Source organism: Taeniopygia guttata, chromosome 5 (genome assembly GCF_048771995.1).
Source record: "Taeniopygia guttata chromosome 5, bTaeGut7.mat, whole genome shotgun sequence".
Lineage (NCBI taxonomy): Eukaryota > Metazoa > Chordata > Aves > Passeriformes > Estrildidae > Taeniopygia > Taeniopygia guttata.
Genome location: NC_133030.1, coordinates 5,197,442 through 5,222,652, shown reverse-complemented (window position 1 = coordinate 5,222,652; position 25,211 = coordinate 5,197,442). Strand labels below are relative to the sequence as shown.

The 25,211-nt window shown below is 43.3% G+C and overlaps 1 protein-coding gene across 12 annotated transcripts in view; it reads left to right on the top strand.

The window, feature by feature from the left end:
- Window positions 1-25,211, top strand: part of TEAD1 (TEA domain transcription factor 1) — a 153,222-nt gene that overhangs the window by 112,275 nt on the left and 15,736 nt on the right. For 8 of the 12 annotated variants that reach the window (XM_072929472.1, XM_072929476.1, XM_072929475.1 and 5 more), the window contains 6 exons: window positions 7,196-7,207; window positions 8,406-8,540; window positions 8,721-8,767; window positions 9,225-9,286; window positions 11,309-11,433; window positions 21,148-21,321. In XM_072929472.1, the coding sequence (XP_072785573.1) occupies window positions 7,196-7,207; window positions 8,406-8,540; window positions 8,721-8,767; window positions 9,225-9,286; window positions 11,309-11,433; window positions 21,148-21,321 (555 nt within the window). The remainder of the gene's footprint in view (window positions 1-7,195; window positions 7,208-8,405; window positions 8,541-8,720; window positions 8,768-9,224; window positions 9,287-11,308; window positions 11,434-21,147; window positions 21,322-25,211) is intronic. The other 4 variants (XM_072929479.1, XM_072929478.1, XM_072929474.1 and 1 more) reach the window with 1 other exon arrangement.

Sequence of the window (25,211 nt, the reverse complement as noted above, 5' to 3'; positions counted from 1 at the left end):
TGCTCACCCCCATCCTGGAACTGCAGTGTAGGAATAACAGGGTTTTTTGTTTGTTTTTTTTTTTTTTTGTAACAGGCCTTTGTAACAGGCCTCCCTGACAGAAGCACTGGGTTTTTCATGGGCAGCATGCTGGCAAGCTTGTCTGGCTGTTGGTGGCTGGCTTTTTAGCTGCACTGGCTGAGCAGTTGGGGTTCGTAAAGAACGACTAAGACAACTTAAACGTACTGCTTTTTAACCGAGGGTGCAATAATACAGAGATATGTAGCATTTTAAGCTCAAATTGTCAAGCCTTGATGCCTAAAATTAAGTATGTAAGTAGGTGACCTTACTTTCAGAGGTGCTCAGCACCAGCAGCTCCTGGAATTTTAGAGGACTGGTGAGCTCAGGGCTGCAAAAATCAGGAAACCCATGTAGGTACCAAATACAGGCCTAGGAGTCAAACACAATTATTGGATTTACTGCTCTAAAATGTTTCCCTTTCTGAGTGCCCAAAATACCTTAAAATGTGAAGACATAAAGCATTAAAAAACATTTTTAAGTACGGCACCTGCTGTATTTTATTGAAGCATTCCAAAGAACAAAGAGATAGCCAAACCTTAAGAATATTTCATCTAGTCTAGATGGTATTTGCAGTAAATAGAGATTTTAAGGAGTTGCCAGAAGAAGGGAAGATCTGTTTGGACAACAAAATGTTTTGTAAGGGCTTCATGCCTTGTTGCCCTTTCCCACCTGCCCATGGGCTGCAGCTCCCGCAGTGCTGAGTGGAAAGTGGAGCAGCTGCCATTTCACTGCTAGGAACTGATGGTCTCAGGAAGATCCCCCAGCTCCAGGCCCCGACACTCTGCAGGGGCATTTGCTTCCCCTCTCTGTGACACCATGGTGGGCACAGGATGCACACAGGTGACAGAGCTTTGCTGGCCCCTGTCCTTGCTGACCAAAGCCACTCCAGCCCTCCTCCAGTGAGTCTTGCAGGCTGATGGGCCCTGAGCTGCCATGTGGGATGAGCTCCTCAGGAGCCCTGGCACCGCCCCAGTTTGTCCTGCACAGCCTCCAGCCTCAGGAGTGCCCAGGAAGGGTGAAGGAGCCAGGCCCTCCCCACCTCTTTCTTCTCAACCTGGCCAGTGCTGATCTTGGACAACCAGGATTTGTGGCATGACACCTTCCCCTTGCACTAGTCCCTCCTGGAGAAGGGGCAGCCTTCCTCCCCACAGGCCTCTTCCTCCCCTCACGGAAAAGGTGAAACTTTGGTGTAAGAGGGTGCCAGAAGGGAGCTGCCTTAAGAAGAAGAAGAGAGCTCTCATTCCTCTTGCCTGCTGCAATTGCTCCCTGGAGGTGGTAGAAGCTGCTGGTTTTCACCCTGAGATGGACTTGGCTTCTTCAGACATTTTGTTAGTACTGCTGCCCGTTCTAATGACTATTTCTGTGTTGAACCATGTGTATGGCTCACTGTCACCCAGAATCACCCGGAATCATGGACTAGTTAGGACTGAAAGGAACCTCTGGAGATCATTTAGTCCAACTTCCCCCTGCCAAAGCAGTTTGCAGAGGACTTCAAAAGCTGCCTGAGAAGGACATCACTGGTGCAAAAGGAAGACATTCCAGCACCTCTGCGTGCTTGCTGTTTCAACAGGGACCAATTTTGGCAGCAGCCTGAACAGCCCCATCAATATCCTCAGAAAGATGACAGGCTCTTGCTGTCCTGCATTCCCTGCTGAAGGGGTGACCAAGAAGATTAAATGCACAGTTTTTTACACTTGTGATTTTTTTACACAAGCACATACTGACAGGACAAGGAGGAATGGCTTCAAACTGAAAGAGAATAGGTTTAGATTAGATATTAGGAGAAAAAAATTACTGTGAGGGTGGTGAGCCTCTGGAAAAGGTTGCCCAGAGAAGCTGTGGGTGCCTCAGCCCTGGCAGTGTTCAAGTCCAGGCTGGATGGAGGCAACCTTGTCTAGTAGGAGGTGACCTATTAAAAAAGTCCCAGCAGCAATGCTCTTGGAACTAGATGATTTTTCAGGTCCCTTCCAACCCAAACCATTCTATGATTCTATGCTTCCCACCCAGCCTAACTCACCCTTTTGACAGTGAGCTGCCACTTGTAAAATCTATGACTGGTGGCATCCTGGGAAGCAGTTACTACGTAAAAAAAAATCCCATATGCATCTGGTGTCAGCTTTCTTTTGATATGTGTCTGATACAATCTGTCCCATTGGCCCCCACTCCTGTCCTCTTAGTTTGACAGTGTTTATACAAATAACCCTTTTCCCCCAACTAGCTGCTGAGTTTGTTTTGTACCAAGGGATCTTACTGTCCTGCCTTGGTCTGAAACCTGCTCTTGGAGAGGAGAGGACTTGGGCAAATCTTCCTGGGTTAATCTGCAAAAATCTACAAGGATGGAAGGATCTCAGAGCTATCTGCACACACAGCATTGGAAGCTTTCCTAAGAGACAGAAATCTCACCTGCATGCCATAAAGTCTGCTTGGTCCAGCAAAGTCCATTTTCTTCCATGAGAAGTGCCTGCAGTCGCTGTGGATGGATGGATCCTTAGCCTGCAAGGAAGTGAAGTTTCACCCATAAATGCCTTTCAAAACCACCAGTAAAGAATGTCCCCCCAGCCCTTCCAGGGATGTCATACAGTGTGATTCTCTTTGAAGCAGAAAAATACACCTATTTTAGAGATTTTAATCTTAATATACTGAGGTCATTAGGATCTTCCTGAAGTTAGAAAAATTTAATCTCATGAAAAGGGGAAGAGAGGTTGATAAAGTTGACCTTGGAGACAGATCTGAAAGGTGGCTCCTCTTCATGGCATTTCCTCTCACGCAGAGGCTGGAGGAGGCAAATCAGAGGTTTTACACACCAGTGCTGTGTTTCTGTGTCAAATACACCAGTCCACAGTGTCAGGTCACAGCATTTCCCACATTTGCACTGACAGGGAGCTGAAGTCACCTCTGTCCATTCAGGACAAAAGATGGATTGGAAGCTGTACATAAACAGAGAGCAAAGGTGTTCACAGCAGGATGTACATCTACCTTAGGCTTTCAGATCAGATTTTCTTAATAGTGCAAGATTAATTAGACAGAGGCAAAAATTAAAATTACACATTAAAATGCCTACAGTTCACATCTATTACATGTTTTTAAATCTATTATTCTACATTCCGCATTTAGGGATAAAAAGAAAATATTGTTGTCAATTATAAAATGCTAAAGATAGCGCTATACTTTTTTAAATGAACAATGATAAAAGCCTTGAAAAATTCCCTTTGATGTGAATGGAGTCTTCAGCATTTTGAAATACAATAAGATGGATTAATTGCTACTCATTAGGCAGCAAGTTGGGACAGCTTTGAATGCGCATTCTCTTCTTGGCATTAGCTATTGCCTGGCTGAAATAGCCAGCTTTTGTATTTACTCCTGTCTTCTCTAATAATAAGCAAATTGGAGATCAGGGCTAGAAACACTGAAGTGCTCTCTATCTTTTGTCCAGAACAATTGTATATTGTCATGATTTGTTTATCTTTTTTGAGCTACAGCTAATTATTGTAAAGGTTATTTGAATCAATGTGAGATCTGAGCAGAAATAACATCTGCAAAATTGCTTATTAGGAAGCTATTTTATGCTAGTGTTACTGTAACATCCATTTTGTGAACAAATTGTCGTTTCTTATGTCTTTTTTTTTTTTCCTTACATGAAAAGTTTTGCATTTTAAATATTGGTACAGGTTTTTAGGGCTTCTTGAATTAATACTGCTCTGTTGTGCTTACTTTTCCTCATACTGTCTAAGATTTTTTTTTTTTACTCCTAAAGTAATAGATAACATGGTATTCAAAGCCCCATTTATCATTCTAGGATAACAGTTTTTATTTTTTTGCTTAAGAAGTTGTTTGAACTGATTGATTGAATTATTCTTCTGTTTATGTTGGATTAAAAGAAAGCCAAGCACAAATCCTTTTGTGCTTGTCATGTAAAACTCTTGTTTCATGCAGGGCTTTTATAGATATTAAGATCTATAATTGAATGATACTGGAAAATTATTATTATCTAATTTAGCTGTGTATTTTGCATTCCAAAATGAATTGTGAAAAGCAAACCTCAAGGGCCTGATTCATTAAAAGTTATAGTGTTCTTGCTTAGAGCTTACATCTTCCAAAAACAAAGCATGTGCAACTGCAGCCAGAAGCAGTCAGCTAAAACACGAGACACATCTTGATCTCCCCTACAGAGATGATATTTTAGGGATGAAGTGGAACTAGACCAGTTTTCCACCGACTGTACTCTAAATCCACCCTGGTAACATTAATTACAACATTCTGTACCACAATGAAGAAAACTTTTATAAGTGGAGGGCAAGGCAGGGTTGCTCAGTGCTCCAGTGTCATTCCTGGGCAGCAGCAATCCCATCTGAGCTCATCAGTTAAGTAGGGTCAAAGCAGGTCAGGGCCAGAGGGGACCTATCCAAGGAATACCTTAAGCTCCAGCAGGATTTAATGATCCAGTAGGAGATACTGTCCCCCCAAGCTGAATCAAAGCACGGGACTTGTAGCTTGCTGGGCCAAACTTTTATTTTACTACATCAGTTTAAACCACATGGAGCTGAAAGAAATTATTCCAGCTTTACAAACCAGCACAAGTGAGAGCAATACCAAACCTTTTCTGTCTTGGACAAGATAGGAAATCAAAATCTTAACTATTTGCAGTCATTATAAAAATCCTACAACGTTCCTGTTTTAGAGTAGGGGTGTTAACCCATTTGTCCTGGCCAAATTCCAACCTGGGTAATTACTGTAATCTGCCTGTGTAAATTACCCCTGCCGTTTTAATTGGATATATTACTTCTCTTGCTGTCTAAACTGTGATGTAATACCATTGTGTGTCATTAATCAGTTACCAGGTTTCATGGCAGAAGTGGCTGCCTCGCAGTGATAGGTAGAGAGCCTCGCTCCTTCCTGGTTATGAGTGCTCTCTATTACAGCATGAAAAACCCCAACATACACTTGTTTTTAAGTGGCAGACAAGCTGATATTGCAATCTAAATAAACAACTTTCAAATGTGGCTATTTATTTTTGAAGACCACGAAGTCTGCTTGATTATCCAAGCACAGGCAACCTCCTTGCAGCTCTCCAAGAGTACCTGGAGCTGAAGGTGCTTTTTTCCAATGCCAGGACCTCATAAGTATCTGTATTTGACTTGGAATTTGATTTCTGTCATGTCTGAATGTAAAGTTGCTTTGAGAAAAGCTGATCTTTCCACTGTGCAAAGATTCCTAAGCCTACAAAAGGTGAAACTTCCAATTGGAGTGTACTGGCCTGATGTACCAGGTCAGATTTGTCACCAGTGGGAAACCCTGTGTGAGTTGTTGAAACACCTCAAAACTAGCCCTGTTGCAAGGATTGCCTTTCTGAGCTGTCATTCTAAAGGTTTTTCCTTTTCTCTCCATCCTCCTGAAAATGTAATCAGTCAAAGAGGATGAGATGAATGGTCCCACAAACCACAGATCATTCTAGGGTGAAAAGCAGCAATTGGTAAGAAAGAAGGCACATACTATTTCATGTCACAAAAGAAAAAACATTTTCTTCCTCCAAAAATCCCTGTCACTGTCCCTAAAATTCAGGATCATCAGATTCACTGTAATGGTGACTAAGAGCTCCCCAGAATATTTTGAAGGAAATGTAAATCTTCAAAACTTTTTCTTAGCTCATCTGTTAGGGTGGGATTTGCCTGCTGTAACTGTTGCTGACTGTCCAGGCTCCTATTCTAGTCCTTGGATGGCAATAACATTACAGAAAGTAATGTACTTTAGTTGGTTTCAGTGCCTTACAAGGTTGTATAAATACAGCTTCTCCTGGAGCTGCACTAACACTAGCAGGGAATTAGCCAGAGACTTTAGAGGGATAAAGGAAGGCAAGATGAACAATTTTGTAGACATAACCTACCTCAGCTCCCAGGAATGGACTTTAATAGCCCTGACAAAGCTTTTACTTTTAAATTCTCCTTTAGTTTAGATCCATCTAATGCTGGATCCAGAAGAGTTTGGCCTCTTGGCAGAGGCACAGGCACAGACTGCATCCTGATGTGGTGGTACAGGCATGGCTGGTGGCAGGCAGGAGGCAGTGCAGGAGAGGAGCCTGTCATGCCAAAGCACGTCTGGAAAATAACAAGGTAGTCACAAAAACAGCACTCACATGGTTTTGGAGGATACTAGGACCCAGAGGCACATGTCTCCTGTATCATTTATTTTACACACAGGACATGGATCCCCTGAATGTTGGTTTTTGGTAGGATTCAGCAGGCTGTGTGAGACTCTCATGGTTTGGCATTTCCAAGCCAGCTCCATTTACAAAAAAAATGGTAGAACAGAGAAATCAGGTAGGGCTAGATCTCCACATTGCTTCAGGACATCTCACTTTCATCTTTGCATGATGGAGGGTCCTTTTTGCTGTGCAAGAGTGTAGAGGGGTCTGGGGAGCTGCACAAACCTCAGGATTCTGCCACTTCCTAGCACCCAGCTGAACATCTCTTTAGCCTGGTGGTCTGCAGACATCCAAAGGCAGCCAGGAAAACATGCCATGCACAAACCTCCTGTGCCCACCCTCCCACGCTGGGGCAGGCAGGGCTGAGAGCCAGGGCTGACCTCCAGCTCTTAACCAGTTGTGGTTCTATTGGAAAGCTGCAAGTTTTGGGAAAGGACTAAGTTGGTCCCTGCACCAAGGGCTGTGTCCCCTGAGCACAGGTGAGCCCAGGGTGTCAGAGCTGCTGCTCAGGACAGCTGAGCACAGGGCTGTTCCCGCAGGGTGCAGAGGGGATGATGCTGGAGCAGATCCTGCCCTGCTCCACCTGCTGCTCTCCAGGCTGTGTCCCACAGGGGCTCCTTGCACAGCTCAGGGAAACACAGTCAGCAACAATCCCTCTCTTTCAGTATCCACAGCTTTCACACAGGGAGCTGCAGGCTGTTTCTCCCCAGGGTTTTGTAGTTTGTTTGGTTTTTTTTTTTTCTTTTTTAATCTTCCCTCCTCTCCCCCCCCTTTTAATGAATCAGACCCTGAGTGAAAATAATGTATTTGTTTAAAGCTGATATTTAATGTTGAGCAAACTGCTCTTCCTTTGTCTCTTACTATTTTGTTCGTATTTTGCTAAGAGTCTGCTATTCTACACAAGCATTTTAATAAACTGTTTGTTGTTGTATCCAGGTAACAAGCATGGTAAGTATTTTGACTAAACCAAGTATTATGTACCTTAGCTGTGCTTGGCAGAATTTTTTGGCTAGCTTTTCCTGTACTTTCAGCCTGTGCTGTTTCTAAAGGAGCTATTCAAAGGAAGAAACTGCTGACCTATAGTACTACTACATACAAGCTTTGGAGGGAGCATATGTGCAAAGTCATATATCATACATAAGAGCATGCACCTCTTGCCAGCATGCTTGCTACTTTGCTTGTAAAACAAAACCAGAAAAAAAAAAAAAAAAACAACCCAAAACATCCTTGCCTAATACTGCTTGTGTTCCTTCATTCTAAGTGACACACCTAAATATTGGTGGTTATTAATCCAGTACTTCTGGATGAGGAGCCCTGCTTTACCAGCGTGTAACAGTCTGTTGTTTACTCACTTTTCCTGACCTAAGACACCCTCTGGTTAACTGTGTTGCATTAAGAGGCCTTCCCTTTCTGTCCTGTGGCCATACCTGATGGCAGTGGCTGGAACTTCAAGTGCTGCTCTAATACAAGTCACCAATAACAACCTACCTTCTCCTAAACACGTTCCTGTGTGCTTGAAAAAAGCAGGAATTTTATGGCTGATAGCTTTCTGTGGAGCACTGTAAATCAGTAAAATGCCACAGCTGAAAATTTAAGATGTCATTTACATGTTTGTGACCTAACTTTCAAAATGCTTGTCATAAAGCTGAATCCAAAATGTCTCTAAGCATGAAGAAAACTGTCCCTGTTTGCAAGTCAGCTGCAGTTCTGTGTTCTCATTTTACAGTGCAATACAAAAGGCAGACTTCTCTTAGATGGAAATGATAGAGCTCAAATCTCAGTGCTCCCTATCCTGCAGGCAGAGCTGAGCCTCAGGAGCACGCCCTGTTTAGCCCAGCCTGATTTAAAATCAGAATTTGCCCAGATAAACAAGTGGGCAGTAGTTTGCTCTCCCAGAGCTTCCTGTGTGTTGGCAGACTGTGAGAATTCAGGTCTACCATGCATGTCTGAGAGGAGGTTTTGCCTTGAGGTAGTTTGAGTCTTAGCCTCCATGCTGTATTTTTTTTTTTTTTTCCTGCATGGTTTGCTATTTTTGCATTTTCTGTGTGGCTTTTTAAGTTTTTAGTTATGTGCTTGTAGCTGCAGTTACTTAACGTCATTTGTCGTGCCAAATGTTTTAAGACTCCGTGTAATTGTCATATTAAAGGATCAGACAGCAAAGGACAAAGCACTCCAGCACATGGCAGCAATGTCATCAGCTCAGATAGTCTCAGCTACTGCTATTCACAACAAGCTGGGCCTGCCAGGAATTCCCCGTCCTACATTTCCTGGGGCACCTGGGGTAAGTCCCAAAAAAATCCCTGTATTCCCTAACAATGTTCAGTAGAAAACTAAGGTGGAATGAATGTATTAATGCTTTGACTTGAGTTTGCAAAAGGAATCGTGCTTGTTGAAAATTACCCAAAGTTCTTCTAACAAAGAGAACAACTGTGGGCCTTTTTGTTTGTTTTTCCTCTTTCAGTTTTGGCCAGGCATGATTCAAACGGGGCAGCCTGGATCCTCGCAAGAGTAAGTCTGAAAATTGAAATTTGTTTCTCTATGCAGTGTGAAGGGTGGCTTGTGCACTCTGTGAGATCAGGGAAGCAAAAACTTGCAAATTTTTCCAAAAAGGAGGTAACGATAGTTTTAGGGAAAGAAAGAGCCTTTATAGTGATGTGAACTCACATTCAAAAAGTTATGAGGGATCCCAAACCTCAAAACTGAGGCTGAATACGGGATGGGCACCCTCCTTTGTGTCCCCATAGTTCAGTGTCCCCTGGGAGTCTCAGCAGTGCCCAGCCCTGGTGTAATTCCCATCCTCTCTGTTTAATCTGTGCTGTCTGTTAAATATGCTCTGCAAGGAAGAGATGTGTTTGTGGGTGAAGGCCATCAGGCACCTATTTTCCTATTCTGTGTGGCTCTGATGGAATTTCCTGTGGATGGCACAGTGTATGATTTTTGTGATTTTTGTGTATCTCTATTGCAGCGTCAAGCCATTTGTTCAGCAGGCCTATCCTATACAGCCATCAGTCACAGCTCCCATTTCAGGTAATCCTCCCATTTATCCTCTGCCTTAAAAATACTTGAACTTTCTACTGAATGTGATGGATTAACTTCTGCCCTGGGCAGAGCCACTACTCAGGATCTCATGTGTCTTCCAGCCAAAGGAAACATCAATCCCAGTATCCTATTATTACCTGATTATATCTTAGGGAAAATCATTGTGTTTGGTGGTTTTTTGGGTTTTTTTTAGGTAGGAAGCACTAATGTATATGCAGGGCATTGTGATGTGTGATTTCCAGTTAGCACTCCATATTGTAGGAATTACTGTAAAAAATTAGTAATAGGATGAATGTTTCCTTTAGAATAGCTATGTAACAAGAATGCACCTTAATTTATTTTAAACTGAGCCAAAAACACCTTCCAAAATCAAAATGTTTAGCATTTGGATGCTAAATAAAATCATAAATGTTTAGCCTTAAGTATAAAACTTCTCTATGCATCAGGTTGTTTATAACTCATCCCCTCCTGGAGGTCCTGCTTTGCCTGGTACCACTTTGATAAGTACCTAATTTTATTCTGAATTCCATTGCTCGAACTGATCAAGCCCTTCCCATGGCTACTTCCCTGCTACTTTTCCCAGGTTCCTTCCATGCCTAATTTCAGGAAAACTCAATATTTCTTTGCAGATGATTTCTCATGTTATGTCTCGCTTGCCAAATGACCCCAATGCTTCTGACTCTGTGTGGCAAGTTTTTGACTCTTTCCCAAATCCTTATGGTTTTCTAACTTGCTGCTATTTAATGCTTTGAACTAAAGCTCTTTTTCTGCATTCATGAAAATGCCTTTTTCTTGACATCCCTAATTTATAACATTTTTTTTTCTAAGACAGGTATTGTCTATCACCTTCTTTTATCCTTCCATGTTTTCTCTCAGAATAGGAATGTTAGTAATTCTAAATCAGACAAAACTTGTGCATGAGTTTTTGCTTCATTAGAATTCCTGTTCATGTCTAGCCAGTGACATTTGTAATTCCCTGTTTTGCACAAGCCTCACACCTTCATTGCCTAAATTTGAGTGTTGGGGTCAGGTACCACATTCCCATTATGGGATGTGCATATACATTGCCTCTGACCTGTCCTTGCTTCTCAGCCTAGTTCAGGATAATCTTTATTTTCGTACCTTTGGTACCTCTCCCCTGCCTTTCTTGTGCCAGTGTCTCTCCCAAGATGAATTTTGCCTGTGAGCTGCTGCCTTTTCCTCTTCCTTTGCAGTTTTCTTTCCTTCTCGTCCAATTTTCTACAATGAGGACCAAGAGAGAGCATTTATTCCTTCTCTTGAGGTGAATTAGAGAGGGTGGTTAGCATCCCTTCTCTATCTAGATCATGTCATTCTCTCTTTATTATCAATTTAAAACCTTTTTTTTTTTCTTTTTTTTTCTTTTTAGGGTATGATTCAGCTCTCTACAGTAATTATTTTTTATTAGCTGTATCATAATGATGCCTAAAAGCTCCAAAAGAAGTCAAGACCCAATGTGCAAATACGTAGTAAGAGACAGTCCCTGCCTTGGAAAGCTTGTACTCTAAATATGAGAGGGGAACTGAGAGTGGCAGCAGAAACAGGCAAAAAGTGGGGTGATTTACCTGTAACATGTGGCACATTAGGAGCCAGAAATGGAGTCAGTTCTTTGACTCCCAAGGCAGTAATGTCTCCTGTGAATCTTGATGCCAGTTTCCAAGGAAGGGTGCAGCTGTAGGTATAGGTGAAGTCTCTTTAAATCTCTGTAATCTAGTATATAATTTAAACAAAAATTATACAGCGAGTTACAGCCCCAAGGAAACAAAAGTAGTAGATCTTTTCTTTCTACCATTATTAGATTGCTGGGCTGCCACCTCTTTTTCTACATATTGGCCTGAGTTTTTCCAATTTTAACTCATCCTGAATTAATTACTTGCTAAAATTAATATAAATATCCAAGGGCTACATGCATAATTCCCAATTATTTTTAATTGAGAAAATATAAACTGAGGAAGTGTCAGCTTCCTCATGAAGATATTTCCTGTGTTTCAGGCTTTGAGCCCACATCAGCTCCAGCTCCCTCCGTCCCTGCGTGGCAGGGCCGATCAATTGGTACGACCAAGCTCAGGCTGGTGGAGTTTTCAGCTTTCCTTGAGCAGCAGAGGGATCCTGAATCAGTAAGTATTTATTACCCTTGTGTCCACTCAGCTTTGCTCCTTTTCTCCTGATCTTCAGCTTTTCTCCTTTGCTCCCCACCCTCTGGGCATGCCTTCCATCATGTATGGTGGGATACACCCGATGTCTCTGTTTTCACTGCTGCTCTGTGCAATATTCCTTTCACCCCAGGACTGTATTTTCCTTTCTTGCTCTCTTTTTCCCAATTTGCAGCAGTGAGAGGCCTCTGTGAAAGCAGGCAGGGTTTGCTCTGGCGCCTGTCTCGCTGCTGACCTAGTTTAGCAGGTGTACCAAATTGCATTGTGTTCTTGGCAAGAATTCAGTGCTTGAACTCTTAAGTTAAAGCCTAATCTGTTTCCTAACCAAAACAAAATTAAGGACTTGCCCAGAAAGTGTGCATATTGCGTGCTGGATTTTTTTTAATGAAGTTTTAAATTTTCTTTTAATTTTTAGTCTGCATACTATACCTGCAAGGGTAGTTTCTGAAGTTGGCTGTAATGTTTCATTACCCCAGTAAGCCTTGAACCTTGACATTAATCACCAAATATTTAACAAGAGCTAGGTAGCCTAGCACTGATTCTGCTGCATCGCAAATAAATTGAAAGAACTTCTTTCAGCTTCAACCTGAGAATTTTTTTTCGAGATAATTTCTGAAAAACAAATACTGTCCTGAATGGGTGATATGGACAGGCCATTCTTGTTCAGATTCCTGGTAAAATACAGTAGCCTGGATAAGAGAGAAGCTATCATTTTCTTTTTATAATCCAGCACTGGAGACCATAGCATTTATGGGCTCTGGCCAGGGGTGTTATCCAAGGAGTGTTTACCCTGCACAGTGGGGATTGGAGACATAACCCAGAAACCTTACAACAGAGGAATGCTCCTGGCAGTAACACATCCCTGTGAAAATGCACCATATTTCAGCTGTTCATACACCAAACCCGTGATAGATAAACGTCAGCTTTGCCAGACTGGATGAGCTTTGAGGGGCAGGAAATGTTTGGCAGCAGGTACGGCTCTCTCAGCGCTTACCTGTCAGGCATTCCTGCTTTCCCTGGAATCCCTTTGTCTTCCCATGGTCTCATGGCAATCCTGGCTCTGGTGGCCTTCACCTTAGAGTCCTCCAGACCACTCTGGAACGTCCCCTCCATCCCCACTCCCGAGTCCCTCTATCTAGGCAGCAATTTGGATTTCTGCTGCTGGGGTACAACATTCAGGTTTCCCTGTCAGTCACCCTTCTCCAAGATTTCCCAGCCCTTGCTGACCCCATGGATCGTGTCCTGCTGTTTTCTGGGCTTGCCATGCTCAGCCTGCCCCATACCAGGATGTGTGTGAGTGAAATCTTACTTCTGTGCAGTCTCATTGGCTGTTTTGCCACCTAATTACCCTTTTTGCCAGAGGTTTTTATGATATAAATCGATATACAAATCCCCTGGGCTAAGATGATATATACATAATATATAATAATTATATAATTTATAATATATATCTATATACAAAACCCCTAGGCTAATAGTGCTTCTGTATCTGTGGGTTTTTATGTAATAGGAAGCAAACAGGGACTGAGCAGTTGGGTACCTTTGGCACTTCAGAGGGAGGGTGGAGGTGTGAATAGAAGCATGGTTACTCAGGGTGGCCTCACAAGTATTGTAAACCCTTCTTTGGAGTAAAAACCAATATTATTTGAAATTCCTGAGGGTGCAGGGGCCCACTGGGTCTTGCCCCAACTTGCAAGAAGACTGCTGAGAAACCCACCTTTCAAATGCATTTATGCAGGAGGACGTACAGGACAAGCAAAAGCACCAGACTACCTAGACTTGTTTTAAAAAAGTAGTTACCTGTGCACTGTAGCACTGCAAAAATGAGACTCTAGGAAAAGTCAATTCCCCATTTAGTTCATTCTTGCATCCAAGTGGGACAGTGCTCTGCATGGGGACAGCCTGCAGCATCGACACAGGTGCCACGGGGACCCAAAGGATGAGACCTGTGGCACTGAGTGAGCATCACTGCCTGGGAAAGGGGAGTCAGGAGAAGGAGAAGTGTCTCCCTGTTCTTTTAAAAATTTTAAAGTACTTTCAAAAGTTTTCTATGCCTTCTGATGTTTACATATTTCTCCTAGAGTTTCTCACGCATGTTCATGTAAATAATGATTGTTTTGCATTCTTCTTTGTAGGAGGAGAGAATTAATAGACTGTTAGCTTGACCAATGTAATTGGAGAAGTAGGAATTTCATCCTCCAATCCACTACCACTTTTAGAATTCTATATATTGTGAGGTCAGAAATAAAGTTCCCTCCTTTTGCTTCCTTTCACTCTTTTAATCTTAGTATGGGTGTGTAAGCTATTTCATGTCCATAGTGCGACAGAGAAGTGTTGCTGACATTGAATTAAGTAAATTTGATTATTTGGCATTGAAAAGGCATTGTAAAAAAACCCCAAGGCAGTGTGGCCAGTTCCCAGGGCAAAGGGAGAAGGATGCTTGCTGGAGAGGCACTGGTGTGCAGGGGCAGCTCTGTGCCTCCTGGCTCCAATGCTCAGACCTCTCCAACAAGCACCAAGAGTTCTCTTGGAGGAGAGGGCAAACCCCCAGCCTCCTGTAGTGCCATTGCCGAAAATGGAAACTCTGCCTGCAGCTTTGCACACCTTTCTTCGTGCGGCTCTTTTACTGCAGGTGCAGTTTGCACAGCAGAGAAAGAATGGGATTTTATTACTTTTCACATGAAATCAGCGAGGCGGGTGATGTGAGTGCGTTTCCAAAATGTGCACATGAAGCCGTGTAGGCACATGCTGTGATTGCAGCATCCCCTTTGTGCCTTTGCTGACCTCAGAAATGAAAGTATTTATGTGCTGCTACAGGAAACGTGTAGGAGTTCTCCTCTATCTTCTGATAAAGGAGAGTTATAGATTCATTACATTGCTGACTTCTCACAAATTACATAAAATTAGTATCTTCGTCAAATGTGCTTCCAACATTTAATTTAAAAAATGTGACCCTTCCTCCTCTTTCTCCCAACACAAAATCAGGCCAGAAAGCCTCATAATAGTAGAGGCAACAGACCAATTCCACCTTAAAAGGTAATCTGGAATTTTACTGAAAACTGTGTATTTGGCATGGAATCTGGGGACAGGACTTGATCCTGGCAGACCCCTTGCAGTCCCTATTCCTGTCCAGAAATTAGAAATTTAGGTTTGACAGCCGTGGTGACTACCATGGCCAGCAGTGGGGCTGTGCATGGGTACAAAGGTCCACCCACAACCCACAGGGAATTCCTGGTAGGAGTGAGGCCTTCAGCATTTCTGTGTGTGGCTCTTCCAATGGCAACTGGAGTTTAAAATTAAAAAAAAAAAAAAAAACAACAAAAAAACCCAAACAAACAAACAAAAAACAACAACAACAACAAAAAAAAACACAAACGCTTAGTGCAATAGTTTAGTTTAGAGTGGGCATTCTGGAGGGTGGGAAATCAGCTCAGTCATAGAATCCTCTCACTTGTGGACAGCTGTTGATATTTTTCCTTGTTTAGACACAAAATTATTCCATTTACAAAAGAGAAAAATATAGAAAGGAAGCAATAATCAGCTCTCACTGTAACTCTGCATGGCAGAAGATAGTCTGGGGAACACAAGATGGCACAGTTGCAAAATATTGGAGCACTGACTGCAGCTGAGGATGGGCAAAGTTGCTCCTCTTTTCACATGAAAATCAGTTTACAAATGTCAAGATGAATTTTCTTTTTGTGGCATTTTGTGCTTAAGTGCAATTCCTAAATGGTGCATAGAAGTTTCCCTTGCAGGTCCAAGCAGCATCATTTCAGTTACCTTAGATTTTTTCCTGCCCTGCATAACTCTGTTCTCAGCAGATGGAGCAGTTTTTGTGCGCATCTGCTGCTTCCAAGACAGGTTTTCCTTAATGGAAATACTTTATTGTAGTGGTTCTGTGAAAGTTCAGGACAAATGCTTAAACTGAGCAATCCCTTGTTCCCTAACAAATATAAACTGAGCATGCAAACAGGTTAGAAAATATCTAAGCAACTGACTGCTACACAAGGAGATATAAAATTCAAAGACTATAACTGAAATGAGAATAATTCGAAATCATTTATATATATGTATATACACATACACTCAAGCTTGATTTTCAATCAGAGAAAAAGAATCCCTATCAAAAATAGCCCTTTCTTCTCTTCCTTTTTGAGGTTTCTTGCTCTTACTGTCACATTTATTTAAATTGTGAGCATTTCAGACAGCTTTACATTTAAAATAATTATATAGGGCTATAAAGAAGATGGCTGATGGACATTTTCAGTATTAGTCCACCCATCCAAACTGTCAGATTGTGTTAGGTCCAAATTTCAAAATGTATTTTAAAAAGTGGTGAAGAAATAAAACATTCTTTATGTTTTAATTCAGGTTTTATTGTTGTTGTAAAAAGACTTTGTGAGCCCGGGGAGAATTGTGCCTGAGAACCAGAAAGGGAAAGCAATTGCTCAAGGGCCATAAAAACAGCCTGCCATCATTAGCCAAATGCAGTAAAATTCACCAAAGTTAATCAAACCACCTAAGTGATGAAAAATAAATGAGATATTTTCAAAAGAAGCCCTCCATCCTTGAACAATATCCATTGTTACAAGGATTGTTTATCCTTTCTGTACTCCCTGCAAACAGTATAAAAAGCAGTCCAGCATCTCACTCACAAGGAAGCCCTTGGTTTAGTGTCTGTGATGTGAAAGGACAAGAAAGCAAACTCACATTAGGATGAATGTCTCAGAGCTGCAGACTCAGGATTTGAGGTCATTTTAATCAGAAAAAGTTTTGCTAAACACAAGGCTCATTTATTTGGCTGTGCTGGAGAGCTGCGTGTTGGCCCTGGGATGCAAACGTTCATCTCTGTGAAATGTCCGTAGTTAGCGGTCCCAAGAAAGGCCTTTAAAGAGGTCCAGTATTGACACAGGCTCCAGTTGTGACACTGTGGCATTGCAGCAGACTTCCCATCCAGCAGGATTCCTGGGGGACCCCATGGAGACACGATGGGAATGCCAGGCCAGCTTCCCCAGCCCAGCTGTAGCAGGACAGGGACTTTCCAGAGAGGCTCCTGGGGCCAGAACGTGCTCGGGTGTGTTGGGAGCCCAGCACCATTTATCCCCCAAAGTCAGCCCACGGCTGGAAAGCCTGCTGGGACCTGGCTGTGCTCTCACTGCTGCCTTCATGGACCTCTCTTCTTTTCCTCAAACCCACTGCCAGGGATATTTCCTTCCAGAGCAAAATTGGAAGTGCGGGGCACGCGTGGGTTGGGTTGGCACTAGAGCGGGGTGGGTGGTGGCCATGGCAGGCTTTGTCTGTGAATTCCCCACTCTGCCTTCTCCAAGCTCCTGTCCTGGCTCGCCCCAAGGGCTTTGCAGCTGGCTGTGCCTTTGCCCTGCATCTCCCCAACTCGTCCAGCAGCTTCCCCCACCCCTACACCCACCCCAAAACCGCTTGGCCCGGCTGCAGGGCCAGGCTCTCAGAAGTTGGGAAATATCCCCTGCTCTGCTCTGCAGAGAGCAGATAATGACATGCTCACGTGTTCATTTTCTCCTCTGCCACATTCAGTGGAGATGTAGATGGCCCTTCTTTGATAAGCAGCTATTCAGTAGTTTGTTTTCTTCTGCTGTTGAAATGCGTGGCCCCGTGCCCTGCTCGCTGTGCACTGTCTAACCTCCCTTCCAAAGGAATTAATAATTCCCTCCATTTGCATCTCACAGATGTGCTAGTGCAGTCTTTTTGGATGAAGGAGCATTATTACTCACAATTGACAAACCAAGAAGTTCAGGTGCAAAAGAATGAATGGGCCACTGATTTTGAGGGTCCCCTTTGATTTGTCATGAGCTTGATTTTGCAGAATACTTAACATTATTGAGAGCTTCCTATAGTCAGGCATAATTTTCCCATCTGAGCACTCAGCACTTCTAGAACTGGGACTGCAGGGTCTTAAATCAGACAGGCCAGAACTGAAAGATGCATCTTCACTGTTGCAAAAAAGCTGATGGAAACGTTGTGTAAGCACTTTGCCCAACCAGTGAGTCTCAGTTTCACGCTGGGACTGCTGTGGCAGTAGCTGGGAAGTGCTGGACATTAAGGTGTCAGCGAACTGCCTTCCTTCATCCCTCAGCCCTCATAAAGGGCAATCATAAAGTCACCCAAAACCCCCTTTTACTTCACATTTCTGATTCAATCCCTGAGCAGATCCAGGCAGGAGTCTGAATGCAGGGAGGTCCATGAAAGACCAGGTTGCCCATGCAGCTGTATGCTAGCATACATCACAGAAAATTCAGTTAATATTTCACAGGAATGTGTTAAAAACCTTAGCAACAGGACTTGGTACAGACTCCAGTTATAGCATTAAAATGTCATGTTTATAACTCCCAATCTGCTCTAGTGGAGGACAACAGCAGCAGGAATTAAATATTCAGTTACTAGTGTTTTGGTAGAAACAAGAAAACTTGTTGGCAGACCAAGTGATTTTCTTACATCAGCAGGAAATTAAAGAGTTTCAGATTTATGAGATACAGCAAGGCAGCAGAGCTGAGGCTGGGCAGGGTTTGGTTGGAGCTGCACACAGACTGCTGGTACACCAGTGCCTGGCTTCCAGGCAGCCCTCCCCACCTGGCTCCTGTCCTCCCCAGGAGCATGGTCACTGCTCGGGGTGCCAGTGGGATTGGGGAGGGTGAAATCACAGCTGTGCCCCTGGGTGCAGCAGGAGAGTGCAGCACCCTTACACTCGGGGTGCTGTGCCCATCAGCAAGGTCATTCCCACAGAAGCAGCTGCCCTCTCTCAGGCCACCTGCCTTCCACCTTGCTTAGCATCTGCATCACCCTGTGCATGGGGAGCCATCCCCCACCATGTGCTGGTCTGTATGGTTGTGTCAGAATATAAGGGCAAAACTGGTGAGGAGCTTTTGCAAATAAGTGTGTTGGCTGATAAAGCAGATATAGGTGGTTTGCCTTTGTTCTGCACCAGCTTAAATGCTAGCATCCCCTGCCATTGGCAATTTGTCTTGGTTCTTTTAAATTCCTAAGTGGATTATAATTTTTCTTGTGGTATTATTTGACAACAGTCATATTTCATGGCTTTACTGCATTCTTTGGATAGTTAGAATTTTTCTAAGGGAAGGAGCTTTGAGAGGCGGCCATCTCCAGGGCATGTCGTGTAATGCAGACACAGGAGACAGAGCTGAAAGTGTTCTTCCTATTTTTGTGTACTTGTGTACTTGGAAAATACAGGATTTGGCTTCTGATGGTTTATGGCATCTAAAGCACATTATTGCCCCTATGCCAGATGCAAATCCTTTAAATGCTTCAGCATGAGTAAATTCCTCAGCAACTAATGTACTTCAATGACTCTGGAATATTCAGTCTAAATCAACAGTGAATTCTCAATATAATGAGGATGTTTTTAAGCTTTTCAGACACTAATGGGCTCAAAAATATAGGCAGAAAACTTTGCTCCTTTGCCTTTATCTATGCATCAGTTGCTGTCGTGGAGCGTGTTTGTCTAAAAACGATGGGGATCATTTCAGGACCCATTTACCCTGCTCCAGTATTGCATTATCGTTTGTTAGTTCACAGAAATATGCCATGTCTAATTAGCTTAGTAATGATTGTACTTAGCATAGGAATTGCAGCAACATAAGGAGAAAATAATCACACATTGCAATATCAAAATAAACATTTCTGTCCTAAGAATGTTGTCAGGTGATGTCGTACCATCTGTCCTACTGTACCCGCTCAGAAATTTTGCTGCAGCAGCATCTGGTGCTTTGGCGAGCTCTGCAGACAACTGTGGCAGCTTTGCAGCTGCCTCCAACTCTGCTTTTATATTTAAAGAGTATTAAGACTTCATGCTCCATGCCCCTATAAATGTATTTGCTTTTACTGAAGTTTGGATCCTGAGCAATTTGTATATTTGCCTGGCTTGCAGAATAAGGTGCAGTGTGTGAATTGTCTTGGGAGTTTGCAGTGACCAAACTGTAAAATACAGCTTTTCCTTCCCCCCTTCCCTCCCCAGCCATCTTTGGGCTGGGAGAGAGACACCCTTTTGGGGAGGAGGACAATTTACAGGAGAATCTGAGCCCTCGGTTCTGTTTCCATAAAAATGTGGTTATTTATATAACCTGAAAAAAACTCCAGCAGAGAAGACTGAGAGGAAACAATCCCCTTTTTTTTTTTTTTTTTTTTTTTTTTTTTTTTTTTTTTTTGCTTGTGGAAATGCCTTAATGACATGTCACGTTTTCCTTTTTCTTTCCACAAAATTTAGAAAGAAATACAACCCTGCAAAAAAAAGACAGGCTGTATCTCGTTTTTGGCCCCATACCCAGATAAGTGTTCTCTGGTTCTAAACTCAGATTTCAGTGTGCTAGATGATTTTTTAATAGATTTCAATTTCATTTCCTAAGTGCAGAAATCCAGCCAGTCCATTTCCTTTTCCCTAGAGTTTTGGACATCTGCTAGGGAAGACTCTGCTCACACCGAAGGAAGGCTCTGAGTGGTTGCCCAATTCATTTAGATTTGTCACTTCAATTTGTTCATTCAGCAGGTACATTGTAAACAAAATAGCTTAAATGAGGTTTGCTTTGGGGTTTTAAATATTTTATTTGTGCCTAGCTTTTGGGAATTGCCCCTTATGTACAGCATCTGTTCAATGTGACAGGGTTCTCTAGTGTTCATTGACTGCATATCAGCTTTCCCGTAACTGAGCTAGCAAAATGTTTTGTGATCTGCGTGGTGAAAACCCCCGGTGTTTAATCCTGCCACTCTGGAGCTCCTTCACTCTGCTCTCGTGACGCTGGGAGGTGCTGATTGACTGGTGGAGGGTCGTTTGGTGTTCATCCTTCCAGTTTTGTTTTGGGTGCTGAAAGGTTCTCTTGGAGGAATGGCAGCCCCTAAAAGATCGTGTTGGACTCCTTTGTAGTGGACTTCACTGGGCAAGGATTTCCCCCAGGCAGGAGAGGCACTGTCAAGGTGATTTCTGTGATTACAATGAGGTGTGATGGGATGAAGTTAAGAAATAGGAAGCTGAAGCTGCATATATTTTGGCAGGGTTGGTCATCTACAGAGCTGGCTCCCGAGGGAAGGGGGAAAAGTTGGGCTCTTTAATATTACATGGGTCGAAATACAGGAGGACAATGTCTATAGGAACAGCAGTGCAGAGTAATTACTGTCATCCTGCAGTTTAAAGGAAATGCCCTCCATCTCTTTTAGTTGAGATGTGCTGCAGGGAGAGGTTTGGGGCTTTTTAGTAGACAAGCAGGCGGCGTGCATGGGTGGGCTCTGCAGCACAAGCAGAAATTCAGGCTCTGAGGACAGAGAACATTAAAACACACTGGTCAAAGGAGCAAAAATAGCCTTTCCTCCTGAGCACATTCATCTTTTTATGCTCAGTGAAGGGCTCTTTATCACCGTGCTGCCACTGGGTCTTGCAGTGTAAATTACCCCCTTGCAGAGGCCTGTGCTTTGGGGTTTGCAGTGGGGACACAGGTGGTTTTTTTTTGATGTTGACCCTTGTTCACAAGGGTCCGTGACACAATCAGTGAAGTTGTTTGTGGAAACCACGCTGCAGAAAATCCCGGTCCCAGGAGTGACGTGCGAGTCATTTAATCCATCAGAGCACAGCCCCCTGCTGTAGCAGCCCTCTGCTCTTCCCTCACAGCACTGATTCTCCTCTTTCTTTCTCCCTCGCAGTACAACAAACACCTCTTCGTGCACATTGGACACGCCAACCATTCTTACAGCGACCCCTTGCTCGAGTCGGTGGACATTCGTCAGATTTACGACAAATTTCCCGAAAAGAAGGGCGGGCTGAAGGAGCTCTTTGGGAAGGGGCCTCAGAACGCTTTCTTCCTCGTCAAATTCTGGGTGAGTAAGGCATGGTGGGGGGGACCTCTCCTGTCCAGCAGCCTGGGGGTGCCTGTGGAAATTCCCTCTGTTATCATGCAGGGGTGCAGAGCTGTTTGCCCTTCAGCTGGACAGATGTGCCTCAGCTCTGCTGGCTTGGCAGGGGCCAACAGGTACCGAGAGCCCCGTTTGGAGATGGGGAACTGCCATCTAGTGGTCCAGGGAAAAGCAGGGAAGGCAGGGAATGGAGCCTGCTTTTGGGTATTTCCCAAAATGCCCAAATATTTTCCACTGCTGCCCAGTGCAAGTGGTGCAAGGATCCGTCCTGCCATCATCCTGTGCTTGTGCAGGGAAGACCAGGCAGGATGGGAGCTTGTTGGAACTCAAAATGTCCCTCAGACATTTTTGGAGGTTCCAGGCCCCAGTCAGAAGCATTTGAGACCCTGGCAGGCAGCTGGAGACAGCTGTGATTTTGGGTTTGAGCCATTGAATGATTTACCAACCTTGCAGGAAGAACAAGAAGTCACAAAAGTTTAGATATTATAGTAGAAGTAGTTACAAAGTAGAGGGAAGAATTTTTTAGTATTGTACAAGGGGGTTTTAACACCTGTACAGGGGGTTTTTACTTTGTACATGGGGTCAGAGGTTTTAAGATAGAGGAGTGTAGGCCGGTCCTGTTTCTCCTCTTTCTTCTTCCTTACCTCCATGTTCTTGGTGATGTTGGCACTCACAGATTGGTTTAGAGTAGAAAAGCACCATTTAATATAGGTAATAGGTATTGGGGAAAACCTAAACATGTAACACGTAATGTACCATATAAAAGACAGCACAGCCCTGGGTGAGGGGAGAGAAGAAGCAGTCGGGAGTCAGAGAGGATGTCAGGGTGTGTGTGTGCCTCTGCCTGAGCTGTGAGCAAACCACAGCAGCTCAAGAAGAAAATCTTTTAGATAATTTGCAATAAACTGCCTTGAGACCAAACAACAAGAGGCTACAGAGTTTTCTTTGGAAGCACGGGTTGGAGGAGAGACTTTTCCACCACACAGAACCCCTGAACCAGGCTGGGGTTCCGACAGGAGCTGAGACAGCTGTGAGGCTTGGAGGCTCACAGGGTTTTCTTGAAGCACATCTGCTTTCTCCTTGCCTTTTTGTTAGTCAGCCATAGGATTCTGCTCTGTAACTTATCATATTCAGTGCAAGGGTGAAAAAATTTGAATGGAGGGCTGGGATGCTGCATGCTGATCTAGTCATGATTAATTTCATTGAGAAGTCAGGTTTTTCTTACTGTATTTGCCAAATATCATGTTAGTGACATAATCATAAAATAATAAAATCATTTAGGCCTCTAAGATCACTGAGTCCAACCATCAGCCAAGTCCACCACTAAATTACTGGAAGGTTCACCCAAAAGGATCAGCAAATCTGCAAGCTGAGCCTCGTGCTTATACTAAAGCTTTTTATACTCACTAATTTGTTGGGGTACTTTTTTGTGGTATACTCCTTTTCATAGCAGCAGTTATCATCTAAGTTTTTTTTTGGTTTTTTTTTTTTTACAACTTCAGTAAAGGGACATATTCAGGGTTTAATTACAGGGTGGACAGGTTAAGGCTGAGACCAGAAGAGGTTAATCTGGAACTACTGCTTATGATCAGATTTTCTTGAGTTTATCTTGAAATACTCTACACCTCATAAATCCCCCAGACTTCATATCTTTTCAAGAGCTTCTGTGGCACGACATTTAGGAGTGGAAACTGGAATGAGGGAAACTCTTCTTTTCTCAAATCTCGATATAGAAGGACTAAGCCACTGAGCAGAAGCTGTGCTGGACTGCAGAAGAAGCCCATTGAGAAATTCACAGGGCTTAAAACTGGGCCTGTGAGCTGGAGACCAAGTATTTGAGGGCTGGCTGAGCAAAGAGGCCAGAAAGAGCAGACAGCAGAGCAGCAGGAGCTGAAACACAGTGGGCACCAGTGGGCTGGAACAGGCAGAGGAGAATGTGGGGTCTAAAAGAGGGAAGCAGTGGGAAGAGGGAGCATTTGGGATAAGGAGCCTACAGGAAAACACAGGGACGAAGTACAGCAAAGAAGGTTTCTGGGAGATGATAACAGGACAAACATAGCAGCAGAAATCTGGCTGCAGTGGAGCAGAGCTTGCAGTTAAGGGTCTGTGACCACTAAATACATTTCCTTGTGAAATTTGGCTTGAGCTGAGAACATCATCTCCCCAATCCACTCTGCATAATAAATATTTGCAAAATGCACTGGCCAAAATCACTTCACATGCCTGTTCTTGTTTCCCACAGAGGATGATAAGCCTCAGATTTTATACTAGACATGGATGCAGCAGAGATTTATGATATGGCAATTGATGTATTGTATGTTCTGCTTTTTCTCCTTGTGGAAAATGATTTTCAGGAATGCTGAATGCTCAAAGGTATACCTAAAGCTACACAACTTCTTTGTATTATTGAGGTCTGTGGTGTTCTCCTGATTTTGCAGATCCTAGTGCCAGCCTTCTCTGCTTTGTGCACACCTTTAATCCTCCTGTCTCAGTCCCACACCTGCAATGTGGGGGTGACACCACCCTTCCCCCTCCAGTGCTCACTGACAAATCAGCTGTTGTAAGGTCTGGAGGTGATGCCATGAAAAAAAACTTCTGTGACATGTATAATTCTGTGTTCAGCACAGGATCTGAGTAGTGTTCAGGAAACAGCACAGTGAACAGCAAGGACAAGGAAATGATGTGTAGATGTTCAGAGGGTGAGTGTGCAGTTGTGTAGCTAAAGCCTGTGACATGATGCAGTTCAGCAGTCAGGATGTGCAGGCAACTTCAATCCAACATTTCCTAACCTCACCGTGCCTTCCAACATAATGGTCTTTTAATACAATTTTGTGCTGTATTAACTTAGAGATTAAAAAACATACAGTGCTAACATCCTTCTGAGTTATACATTAAAAATGTGGTGAGAACACTTTTCTGAGCCATGATCTTAAAATAAAACAGTGGATTTTCTCTCTCATCAAGTGAGTGAGGCAGAGAGAAGGTGCCTGGGGTAGTGTTTGAGTGTTGCAAGAGTCATGATGAATGCTTTTCTAGGAAAAGCTTCACACCAGTGGGCCCCAGTGGTAAATGTATGTAGGAATATGTACAGGAAAAACAGAAGATAGCTCGTCATGAGAATTAGATCCTAAACTGTCAGCTCACTGTCCTTTATTTCTTTCACCCCAAATAGGGCATTTCCTCAGAAAAAAGAAAGGGTGCCATTCCCTTTCTTATGGGGACTGTTGAAAAACTGTTTTAAAGAGTCGTAGTATCACCAGGAAAAAGCTGGTGCAGGTTGCTGACAGTGTTTTTGACCCTATAAGTGACCTCAAATTCATTCATATGAAAAGAGATTAATTTTAGTTGAATTAAGTATCTGTTTCTGAATAAGTATCTACTCTCTCATCATCTGCTACCTCCTCCTACTCTTTAAGCTCACCTCCTCCCTGGTTCTGTTCATGATGTGTAGTTATTGCTCAGTCCCAATACTCTGCCTCACTATTTATTTCCCATTTCTACCTTCCCATCCTTTGTGTTGTCTTCCTCCTTTATTACCGTGTAGCCCTCAATCATTTGCTCAGCACTGTAAGCTACTGCATCCTAGGTGATTGTGGAGGTCCTTGTTTTGGTGAGTAAAAGAGGAAAGTGAATTTTGGTTGGGCAGATAATTACAGGTGTGAAAGCACTCTGAGGAGAATCAGCGAAGAAAAGACTGGGTCTGAGTGAAAGAAATCAAGGCAAACCAGAGAAGGGAAGTGAGAGAGTGTCATGACATGAGAAGCTTGAAAGTGAAGGTGGGGATTTGGTGGCAGAAGGGATGGTGACCCTGCAAATGGATTTAAGGGAAGTCAGCATGTCACTGGAGGCAGCAC